The sequence below is a fragment of the Dinoponera quadriceps genome, unplaced genomic scaffold, assembly GCF_001313825.1.
Source record: "Dinoponera quadriceps isolate SergipeBrazil2010 unplaced genomic scaffold, ASM131382v1 scaffold1782, whole genome shotgun sequence".
NCBI lineage: Eukaryota > Metazoa > Arthropoda > Insecta > Hymenoptera > Formicidae > Dinoponera > Dinoponera quadriceps.
In genome coordinates, this window is record NW_014555947.1 from 1,431,703 (window position 1) to 1,443,094 (window position 11,392).

At 39.9% G+C, this 11,392-nt stretch overlaps 2 protein-coding genes across 7 annotated transcripts in view; one reads left to right on the forward strand and one right to left on the reverse strand.

Moving 5' to 3' along the window:
- The window catches only part of LOC106746037, a 29,972-nt gene extending 20,737 nt beyond the window's left edge, over positions 1 to 9,235 (forward strand). For 2 of the 5 annotated variants that reach the window (XM_014622160.1, XM_014622162.1), the window contains exons 14-20: positions 1,751 to 1,948; positions 3,227 to 3,505; positions 3,592 to 3,681; positions 3,765 to 3,921; positions 5,187 to 5,520; positions 7,545 to 7,713; positions 8,775 to 9,235. In XM_014622160.1, coding sequence (XP_014477646.1) covers positions 1,751 to 1,948; positions 3,227 to 3,505; positions 3,592 to 3,681; positions 3,765 to 3,921; positions 5,187 to 5,520; positions 7,545 to 7,713; positions 8,775 to 8,804 — 1,257 coding nt within the window. In that variant the 3' untranslated portion in view covers positions 8,805 to 9,235. Of the gene's footprint in view, positions 1 to 1,750; positions 1,949 to 3,226; positions 3,506 to 3,591; positions 3,682 to 3,764; positions 3,922 to 5,186; positions 5,521 to 7,299; positions 7,469 to 7,544; positions 7,714 to 8,774 lie in introns of those variants that run through there. The other 3 variants (XM_014622161.1, XM_014622163.1, XM_014622164.1) reach the window with 3 other exon arrangements.
- LOC106746039 lies at positions 8,889 to 11,364 on the reverse strand. Of its 2 annotated transcripts, none has more exons than XM_014622165.1 (3): positions 11,165 to 11,364; positions 10,639 to 10,809; positions 8,889 to 10,239 (listed from the first exon to the last, which is right to left on the reverse strand). In XM_014622165.1, exons 1-3 carry the CDS (start codon positions 11,254 to 11,256, stop codon positions 9,603 to 9,605), a joined length of 900 nt encoding a protein of 299 aa, XP_014477651.1. In that variant the 5' UTR covers positions 11,257 to 11,364; the 3' UTR covers positions 8,889 to 9,602. The 2 variants fall into 2 exon arrangements, with proteins under 2 accessions (XP_014477651.1, XP_014477652.1); XM_014622166.1 differs by having other exon boundaries at positions 10,639 to 10,852; positions 11,165 to 11,253.
- Positions 11,365 to 11,392: the final 28 nt, after the last annotated feature.

Here is an 11,392-nt window from a genome sequence, read left to right on the forward strand (position 1 = left end):
AAGGGTGAGTATCGTGTCGTCGTGATTAACTCGTTAGGACGAAGGAGAGTATCGTGTATGCACGAGAAAAAAATATTAATACCGGTTCATATTCTCTTACAGAAGCAGAAATATATTATCTTATATGAAGATAAAATTTACTTATACATGAAGAAATATTTTACATGGTCCTATGAAATATATCACATTCTTGTCATTCAAAAATAACTTTCATGAATTAACCCTTTAAGGCCCAATGTACATAATAATGTACATTAACTTTGTGGGCCTGCCCCAAATTTTGTCTGTCGGCAAAGTAATGGCCCCATCGATATAATATTATCAATCTATTTCATGAAATAGTATCTTTCCAGGTGAAGATCAATATATGTAATCGCATATATTGAGCGAAGTCCTTGACACTCGGATTTATACAAAGTTATTTGTGAAAAAAAGTAAGTGTATTCTACTTGTGAACATTTTGCCCGATTTCTTTAACGATTATGTTATAAACAAGTAAATATTTTCGAAATAAAACTATTTTAACATTTTCTCATTTTTATATTTTAAAGCCGTCTAATGCACATAATTATGTACATTTAGAAAATCGTATTTTTCGATGGGCAATTTTATTCGAACAAAATAAATTTTCGTCAGGAACATCCTTTGAAACGATCTTATAAATTCACATCATTTTACTCCAATGGGAGGTGTATGGGCCTTAAAGGGTTAAGAAGACAAAATATTGGATAGGGAGAACAATATCTTCAAATTAATCAATTGCATCAGTTTGAAAAGATATCTTTCTTCCTATTCAATATTTTTGTCCTCTGCATTCATAAATATGCGTGTGCATTGTCCCCGTAAACTGTGATTAATTACTTAAGATTAATTGTCATGCGCTCGGCACAATGGACGCGTCGGATTCCTTCTTCTCCTCCTCCTCCTCCTCTTATCTCAGGTGTACGCTCCCTGTTTTCAGTCGCGCGGAATCCGGGACACTCGGCGGTCCCGCAGCGCTAATTATGGCCGCATAAATTATGTATTTCGAGTGAGAGAAGTTCGAGAGCTCGTTTCTAGACGTTGGCGCGGCCCACACCTTTCTCTTCTGTCGTTCTCTCGTATGATAGAGATTTTTAAGTGTGCTTTAAAGTGGATTTTTAAGTACACTTAAAAGCTCCTCGTCGCGGCTATGTCGCGTCAACAGCGAGGAATCGCGCGAGAGTGTTTCTCTTCCTCGCATTCGCACGTCGAGGTAGATCGATTTTTGGGGTGTGCGATTAAAAAAAAGAATTCACGCCGACGATCGGCTATAATCAGCTGACAATCGCCGGGCGAACACCTGGAATTTCAAGCACGGTTCGGAGAGTGGTTGCTTTAGTCCTCCAATTCGATTATCCTCCTTAGGTAACCGTCCAGCTATTCCCGAAGAGAGGAGGTCGATAACCTTGTTCTCGAAATAGCCGCCGGTTTGGTACGGACGACGACGTAAAGTGAAGTAATTCCTTATATCGAAAATTAATTAGCATAAACTTGGAAATCAGTTTACGTCGTTATCTCTGATCTCGATCGCGTCGCCGACGTGAATCGTAATAACGTTCGCGCGTAGACGGCTTCGCGCGTTTGCATCGATCAACATCAATCTCCGTTGGGGCTTTCGCGCTTTTAGACCGAGATTTGTAGAGAAAGTCGGCGATCTCCCTTCTATGCGCGATATGTGACAGTTGCACGTGTCGATATTGGCGCCGTGTTATGTTTGTCACGTGTGCAGAGAATAGCGCGTCGTCTGTTGGCGGAGGGTCGAGCGGCGAATTACGATGAGGCCGAAGTGGCGGCCAGTCTACTGGCTCTCAAGTTCGGCGACGTCGAGGCGCTCCAGGCCGCGAAGGAATGCTCCAGCGTGGAGTCGGCCCTAGCCTTCCTGCAGCAGGAGTGCGAGCTGTGCACCGGCCGTTTCGCGATGAGTCAGGTGAGCGCATCCGGCGGTGCTCGCCGAAATGAAGAATCTAGAAGGTGCCACGGGAAAGAGAGAACTATTGCGAGGAACGAGAAGCGAAAGACAGCGTTCTGGTTAACGCGGAACGGTAGCTTCTCCGTGCAACAACGTGCCGTATCTTCGAGTCGTAGATTTGATCTTTTCGCACGGAGACAAAAATATAACCGAGAAGACCTCGTTGAGATTAATGGCAAGAATCGGTAGTAATGAGACGATCGCTAATAATGAATAGCGACGTCACTCTGCGTCGATAACGATAATCGGCACAATCAATAGCGGATGGCGACTTTTTGGACGCTAATACTATTTTAGGGGTTCCTTTAGACTTCTGGTCCCTCAGTGCAGTTGTCTTGTTTTGATGATGTCTCAGAAGCGCATAATAAAGCAGAGTTAATTATTTATTGTACAATTTACTTTTCGTTGATACATTTTTCGATTATTACACCCAATGGCGAATTTATATAGAAACTAGTGAGATGCTGGAGCATCAGGACCCAATCGGAAGGGGAGCCTCACCTTAATCACCTCTTTTCATTTATTTATAAACAGTTAAGGCTCCTGTGCCTACCTACCTACTTGCCGCGGTCGCTTTATGATCGAGGAAATTCATACCCATAGAATTCTTGCCGGTGTATATTCCAATAAAAAGATACACCGACAAAATGACATTTGTGATCGACGACAGCACATTCGTAAAATTATTCCAAATACTTTCCTTCTGCTCTAACAATCAATAAATAACCGTAAAATTAACATGACACATGCAATCTATCTTTTCTCATGATTTCGTCACGTAAATTTTACGGTTATTGATTATCCTAGCAAAAGTGTTCGGAGTATTTTACAAGTGTGCTAAATTGATGTCACTTTACAGATATATCTTTGACCATATTTTGCAAGAATTCTATATATGAATTTCCTCGTTTCTGACGTCATAAAGCAAGGTGGTAAATACAGAGAAACCTTAATTCCTTATAAGTAAATGAAAAAGAGTGATTGAAATGGAGCCTCTCTTCCGATAGGGACTTCATGCATCTCATTAGATTCTATATAAATCTTTCATTGGGTACAATAACCGGAAAATGTACCAATGAGGAGGAAATTGTACGATAATTAGTTATCTCCGTTCTTTTAACGGTGAAATAATCCCTTTCGGTATTACAAAGTCAAGGGGGGAGGGAGGGGGGACGAAAGCAACAGTGGATGGCACTTAAGTTACTTTCAATAATCACGACATGTACGACATCCCAGATGGTGTCCATGCTGAAGTGCGTGCATCGGTGTTGCAACGAGTGCGCGAAGAATTACTTCACCATCCAGATCAGCGACAGAAACATCACGGATGCCGTTTGTCCGTACTGTAAAGAGCCTAATCTCAAGGACGCTAGCGAGGACGAGGTTCTTGAATATTTCAGCAATTTGGACATCCAACTGAAGGCCTTGCTGGATCCGCCGATCCACGAGCTCTTCCAAAGAAAACTCCGGGATCGGACTCTGATGCAAGATCCGAATTTTAAGTGGTGTATTCAAGTGAGGACTCGCCCGAGAGATCTTATAGAGCTCCACACAACCATGTGAGGCGAAACATAATATTTTCGTTTTTCTTTTCTTCTCAGTGCTCGAGCGGATTTTACGCCGATCCCGACCACAAACGTCTGATCTGTCCCGATTGTCGATCCGTCACCTGTGCCTTCTGTCGAAGACCGGTATGTACAACAAATACATATCTATTTATATATATTAAATTGAATAATAATAATAGAAAATCTTCTGATTTATTTTTTTTCAGTGGGAAAAGCAGCACGAGGGAATATCATGCGAGAAATTCGCCGCGTGGAAGGACGAGAACGATCCCGACAATCAAGCCGCAGGTTTAGCCAAACACCTGGCCGATAATGGCATCGACTGTCCTAAGTGCAGGTCCCGTTATTCTCTATCTCGAGGAGGTAAGGATGCAATAATAACTATCATTCCGAGCGTAACTTCCTCGTGTATACTTTTCCGATTTCATTCTTTGCCCGCGACATTTCTTTATTTATAATCGGTCTCGTATTATCGGTTTGTCATAATTTTCCAAATCTCATCGAATATTAAGCGTCAAGGCAAAGATCAGTTCTCTCGAATGATTCGTATCTTCCTATATTCCTTTCTTGAAAATTTTTCAGCCGAGACGACACGGCATATTCTTTTCTCTTTTCTATATATCTTACACATCTCTAAAAAAACTTAAATTGAATAATAAACTTAGTTGGATCTACTACTTGGCAATGAACAGATAAAAGCGTTTTGGTTGAGGGAAACAATTTCTGGTTATAAAAACCAAATTTTGTTCGTGTACTGAAGAAAAGATTTTTTCGGATTTAATAAAACTTCTTTCATTGAAACAAATTTGTCTTTTGAAATGGAGCAAACAAATAAATGTTTGATTCAAACAGGATTGTTTGGTTTCTCATAAACAAAAAATATTTTTACGTAAAATAACATATTTCTTTCGTGTTTTCATTCAAATATTACAATGATCGTTACAAGCGATAAATTATTTAAAAGAAGTAACACTATGTTAGGGAAATATTAAAGAACTTCTTCGTTTCAGTGAAACAATATTTAATATATAACAAAACAAATTTTTTTGTATTGAAAACGAAATATTATTTCCTCCAAATAATATTGCTTTTCCTATGGTTTATTCCAGTGAAATATATAACATTTTCATTTGAACGAAACGATATTTTATATTAAATTATGTTACTTGTATTAAATAAACTCAAGTTAAATAAACTATACTAAATCCAATGAAATTATTTTCTTTCCGTGAGAGCCAGAAATTTTGTTTCCTCCAGAACCAGAATGCGTTTGTTTGTCCATTGTCAGGTAGATCCAACCAAATTTATTTTTCAGTGCACCGACATTGCATAAAAACATTTCAAATAAAGCTCACGGGACATGTATATATGGACCGTACGATCGTCAATATTTACGATACACATGCATCGATATGCTAATACAAGGATTAATGAACGGGCGATGCCAATTATTGTCTTAATATGTATACGAGTCGTTTTAATATCGTGTTATTTTTCGCCGACGCGGCGAGATTTTAATACGCCGGCGGCGGGCGGCATATTTTCTCCAAATTATTCGATATGCAAATCGCGCGCTGCATTTTTTTGGCCGGCGGCTCACTGAAGGAGGGCCTCGTGAATTTTCATAGGTTGCATGCATTTCACGTGCAGCCAGTGTAAATATGAGTTCTGCTGCGGTTGCGGCAAGGCCTTCATGATGGGGGCGAAATGCCCGGTTAGCCCTTATTGCGCCAAACTGGGTCTGCACGCCCATCATCCGCGCAATTGCCTCTTCTACCTACGCGACAAGGAGCCCGTGCAGTTGCAGCAACTACTGCGGGAAAACAGCGTGGATTACGACACCGACGGCCCGGGAGCCGGGGAGCGCAAGTGCAAAGTGCAACTGCAGAAGGAGACGCCGACCGGGCTCGTGGACGCGGTGTGTAATTCCGACGTCGTCGAGGGCCACGCCGGCCTTTGCAGGTGAGATCAATCGCCGGACATACCGCCGGCTGAAAGACCGCGAACACGAGGAAATTCGCATATCTGCGGAAAATCTCGAAGAATCGTCAAATTCGAGAAAAAAAAAGCATTCATATCTGACAATAACTAAAGAGGCTGAAGAGTGACATTGCGCGCCTCTGCAACGCGTCCTGAGGGAGCTCGTCGTTGTCGTACGCAGAGGATTGTGCTGTACATTTTAATAGCCTATTTAGATAATTTACGTAGTGTCTACGTGATGTTTACACGAATTTTTTTCACGTAGACAATGTAAACTATGTAAAATATTATAAATTATTTAACATAAATTATAAGGAAAGGATAAACTATTATGATAAATCAATAATTTATAATAATTTATAATACTATAAATTATTGCTATTAATTTAAATTATAAAATAGTTCATGTACCCGATTTTGGTGTTCATGAAATTATGAAAATATTTAATATTAACAATTAAAAGGTTGAGATATATACATTCAGATAACGCAGAAATGTTATCATTTAAATTCACTTGTAGGCTTTTAAATGGGAAAATGTTCCTTAATTCATGATTACAATGGGCACAATATGCATAATATCTATTTTCCTTTTTTATTAGAGTGAAATAAAGTTTGCTAAATACACTATTGATTTTTCGTGATATAGTAAAATATTAAAATCGTCATTACGTTTAACCAAATAATTATATATATATATATATATAATCCACTTTACGCATATTTAAATATCTATATTGTAATATCAAAGATGTGTGGTTAGCCGCAAAAAAAGTTGCAACAATTTTTTTATTACTTTCGAAACATATCCCGTGTCCAATAGGAGAATTCGTTTTGTAGAATTCTCAGGGGATACATTTTCCTGTTGGATACGAGGTACTTGGTGAAACTCATTGGAAAAAAGTTGCAACGTTTTTGTGACTGACCACGCATGCTGCGTAATATACAAATGTTATTATTCAGGTTTACCTGTGAATTTTTAACATAATAATAAAAATAAGACTTACGAAATAAAAAAAAGACGAGCTATAACGGTTCATAAATTACTTATTAATCCACAAAGATAATATATTATACATAATTTATATTATCTACATATACTGTTATATGTTACACGTAAACGCCCAATCCTCATGCGATTAAATAGTGATCAACGATAACGACAGTTTGCTTAGGATCGGTAAGAATCGTAGCGGTGCAAATCGCGACGCAATATCGAGAGTGTCTCGCACTTGGACGATCTCGAGTACATGTTCGCAGCGAATTACGGATTTCTCTATCGTCGAGTATTGGTCCAGATGGGGGGGGGGGNGGGGGGGGGGTCAAGACGCGCGTCTCAGAATTATTCAAAGCAGCCGGCAAGAATTTCTCACCGTCATCGCGAAGCACGCCGCATTGTCCATGCTCGTCTCCTCGGCGATCGGCCCGTTTGTTGCTCCCGAGGAGAGCAAAATATCTTCTTCTTCGTACAAATGCCGATCGACGTCGTGGCTACGGCGCGACGCTTTACGTTCGCGCATTGATTCCTCAAAGTCGATTAGGGCATTCCCGCGGTGGAGTACACTCGCGTCGCATTCGCCGGCGATCGATCGACGTTAGGATTTCGCTCACGCACCGCTGTCGAGACGATCGCTTGCAATTTCGAGGTGATTTCGGATGTTCTCGAGTCTCGCGCGATCGTCTCGCGACCATGACGACGACGACGACGACGGCGGAATCGTTGATCCGATCGAGCTAACGAGGTCCCTCCGTGTATCCCAGGATTCATTACGTCGAGTATCTAGTTCGAAAGATCCGTATGACGCGGCTGGAACCGCTGCCCTTGCTAAACATGGACGATCTCGAAACGTGCGTGCGACGCGCCGGGCTGAAATTGCCCGCCAACTGGTACGGTCGCGACCCGGAGCATTACAAGAACGACCTGGTCGAGGTAAACGCGAGGGACGGGCGCACACGGCTGAAAAGCGCGGGGGATCCGACTAAAATCTGGGTACTTTTCCCCGCAGGCAGCACTACATTGAGTACTTGGCGGGCCTGGTACTCAAGAGCAGGCTGGACCCGGTGACGATCTTTGACTTGAACGACGCCAAGCAAGAGTTGCGCCGACGGGGAAAAGTTCCCCCTGCGAAGGACCAGGAAATGTCCGAGCGAGATTATCTCGAGGCGTGCATCCAGGTGACTAACACGATACCTTCTCCTCCCTCTCTTCCCCCGACTCTTCCTCCTGCCCGCTCCTCTCCCGCTGTGCGACCCACTGACCGGATTAACAGCAGTTGCATGATGAAAGTAGAATTCCCGCGTTGCATGAGACTCTCCCGTGCCGCCGAAAAACCGTGAAAAGTGAATCAATCGCCGTGAGTAACGCCGTCGAACGACCGACCGCACGCGAGCACGTCTCAACGTTTCCGGGCCTCAGCAGAATGGCTGACCTATCGGCTCGAGACAATGTTTTATGCTTTAAGTCTGTGTCTGTAAGTAACACACAATGACTGTTTCGTGTTTTGAGTCTTAAACTAAAAAGTCGTTCTAATCGACGATAAACGACGTTGTGCACGGAGGAAAGTAAAAATTACCGCAAAATTTTGTAATGCTGGATCATACCGGAATTATGACTGAAATTATAATATATGTTTTAATCTTTAGTGACGCGTATACATCATATACACGTCACTAAATACATACACACGACATACATTATTAAAGATTATATAATATACATTACAATTTCAATCATAATTCTGGTATGGTCCATCATTATAAAATTTTGTGGTAATTTTCACTACGGTATTTTCTCCGTGTATAATAAAAAATAATAAACAAATGATAATTTAGGTAAAGATTTAGGGCATAAAACGTTGTCTTAAAATTATAAGTCAATCATGTTATTGAGGCCTTTATATTGCCGTGTCTCATGATTGTTAAAGGAAAAATTGCACTCGTAGACTCGTTCTCCCGGTAATTTTGGACCTTGGGGAGCCGAAAATTCTCGTCAGATGTCATACAGATCCGGAGATTCACGCGCTCGACATGATGTCATGTATTCCGCGCGGTCGTTCGCGGTTTTCTTCCGCAACCACTCTCCTGATCCCGTGTACGAGTTCCTTGCTTTTCTGTCTTTTTTTTTTTTATGTATGTCGAAGTAGACATAAACGAACGGAGTGTATGCTGCTAGAATACATTAGAATTCCACAACCTCACTATCGCGTCAAATGTAATGCGTAACCCCGATGTTGCAGGTCGTAAAGCGAGAGATTCCACTGGAGTGACTGCGGCAGGGAATAGTCTCGAAAAGACGCGACTAAATAAACTTCGATAAAGTCACGAGTGATGGGGCATATTGTATAGTTTACTTGTCTCACTTGAGAGTGTGGACCATGAATAAAAATATTATATGTAGGACTAGAAAGAGAGAAAAAAGTAGCATCTTGTATGCAATGCCAAAGATCTATTTATTATCGACATGACGCAATAATGCGATTCCTACTACGTTTTGAATCGGTAGCGTTCTATTCGCGATTCGAAATGTCGCGAGGAGATGTTGCACGTAACAATCGAAGATACGGAGTAAACGAATATCCCTTTAACGATACTGTAGAACAATTACCTGCGGTAACTGCAATTAATGTTTGAAAATATGTACTTATTTCTGCTTTATATAACTGTTTTCCAAGAAATAGACGATAATTAAGGAAACTAAGCCGGTTACGAATTTCTTCTTTCCCCCTTCTATCAGATTCCCGAAGAGAATTAAAAAATTCCAATTTATAAGCGGAAGATATTCAATGATCGAAATCTGAAAGAATGCGCGTTCTCGTGCATTCCAGAGTGTCATAAGAGTGTCTCATCTCCAAAAATCAATTGACATGAACCGAGAATTTCGATTTCGGTCCAATAGCTATACTTTAGTATCATTTAGGTCACAGTCATTTATTAAAAAGTCACTCACCGCGTACATATAAAAAAATATTTATAGCATACGAAATGTTTGTATAATTACAAAATTGAATGTATTGTTTCATTTACAATTGTTCAATCTATACCTTCTATATTGCAAATCTATACCTTTAATATAGTTGCGACAGAAAACTGTGTAAGCTTTTGCTTTTCACAGGTGTCGTCGTACCGTCGTTTACAATATTTCTCAATCGCGCTATATTTAGTTTTTTGGTTTTTTTAGTAGAACTACTTAGTGACTTCTTATTATTGATTTTAGGTGTGGTTGCGACTAATTTTGTAAGTGTTTTACCATCGTTTCTCTTGTTTAACGGTGACTCTGATCTGCAACCTGATATATTTAAGCCTGCAGTTTTGTCTCTGCGTTTCCTCTTTTTCTTCTTGCGACTATTCTGTGGCGTCTCTATATTAGAATTGTTCAACTTGACTTTAGATAGTTTCAGCTTTTTCTTTTTGAATGGTAACACAGTCTGCTTGGAGCAGACAGAGCATTTGATAGCTAATTTATTCATCTCATTTTTTATAGATTTCTGTGCCAAGGAAACGCGTACTTTTGGGATATCCTGATCACCTTCATTCACACGCTTTACAATTCTTTTAACCGATTTGGACATTTTCCTACCGGGTATTAATCGAATTTGATCATTCATGGTGTTCCAAAGTGATCCACAATGCATACACATCACGGATGGCCCAAACTTTTGCTTTGGTAACTCCACTTCAGCTTGAAAGCTTTTACATTTTTGCCTGAAAATATACAAAAATTAGAAACATTTTTCTATTATTGATCATACATATTAATATATATATATATCTTTTTTTTTATGAATATATAAATATACTACTATACAATATAAAGATTCAGTTATAATAGTATTATAATATATAGTACTTAATAAGCATCAACTTTTAAGCACATGGAATATCTCAAAAACATACATTAATGTTTTTACATACATTATTATATATTAAGGCTGTGTTTGAAGAAGACGTTACCAGTGTTTTTGCGTTATTCAATTTTTGATTTGTGTCTAATAAGCGATAAGGATAGGATGAATAGATGCAATAGCACTGATAGCGTGCTCCTCACGAACGCAGCCTAAATAATTCCTTTCTAATAATCATAATTGCATAGTACCAACTTACATATAAAAAGTTTGTAACTCCGTGGCAAGTGGGCATTTTAACTTCGTTACAAATTGACTGATATTCCACAAGTGTGCAACAGTCTCCATAATAACCGTTATTGCATACGACGTTAACTTTCTCCTCTTTCCTGCTAAATATCTGGCTCCAGACACTCGGGAGAGTTTAGCTCTAACGCCACCAACAACGTCGTTTTAAATGACGTTAACTCGTGCTACTTATTTAACAATGGGTCGATTTAGATAATTATTTAGTTCAGTTACGCCAGCACAAATATGAATGAAATCACATTTATTCGACGCGTTTTATCGCACGAAACGAATCTGACAGAAAAAAAAGTGTCGCTTTGCCCCGCGAAGTGAGTTATTAATCGTCAAAGTTGACGACAAGACAGGTTAGGAAATTTGTCATACCGATGAAATGTTGCGATATAAGCATGCTTCGTGTCGTTTCGTGTAAAAAAAACGCGTCGAATAAGTGTAATTTCATCCATATTTGTACTGGCGTAGCTAAATTAAATAATTACCTCGATTTATTGTCAAGTCGTATTATAACCTCAACTTTTCCTCGTGTAAAGTGGCGGTTTGTAGCGGAGACTATGGAATTAAAGTGCAACATTACAGCAGAGAAAAATCTCAGGCACAGTTTAACTACATATAGTTGCGACAGTGCTAGGAAATTGGAGGGAATTCGATTTTCTTCCGCGTTATGCGTTGGCTGTGCAACTAAGAGTATGGCGGTCTGTGAGGGTGCC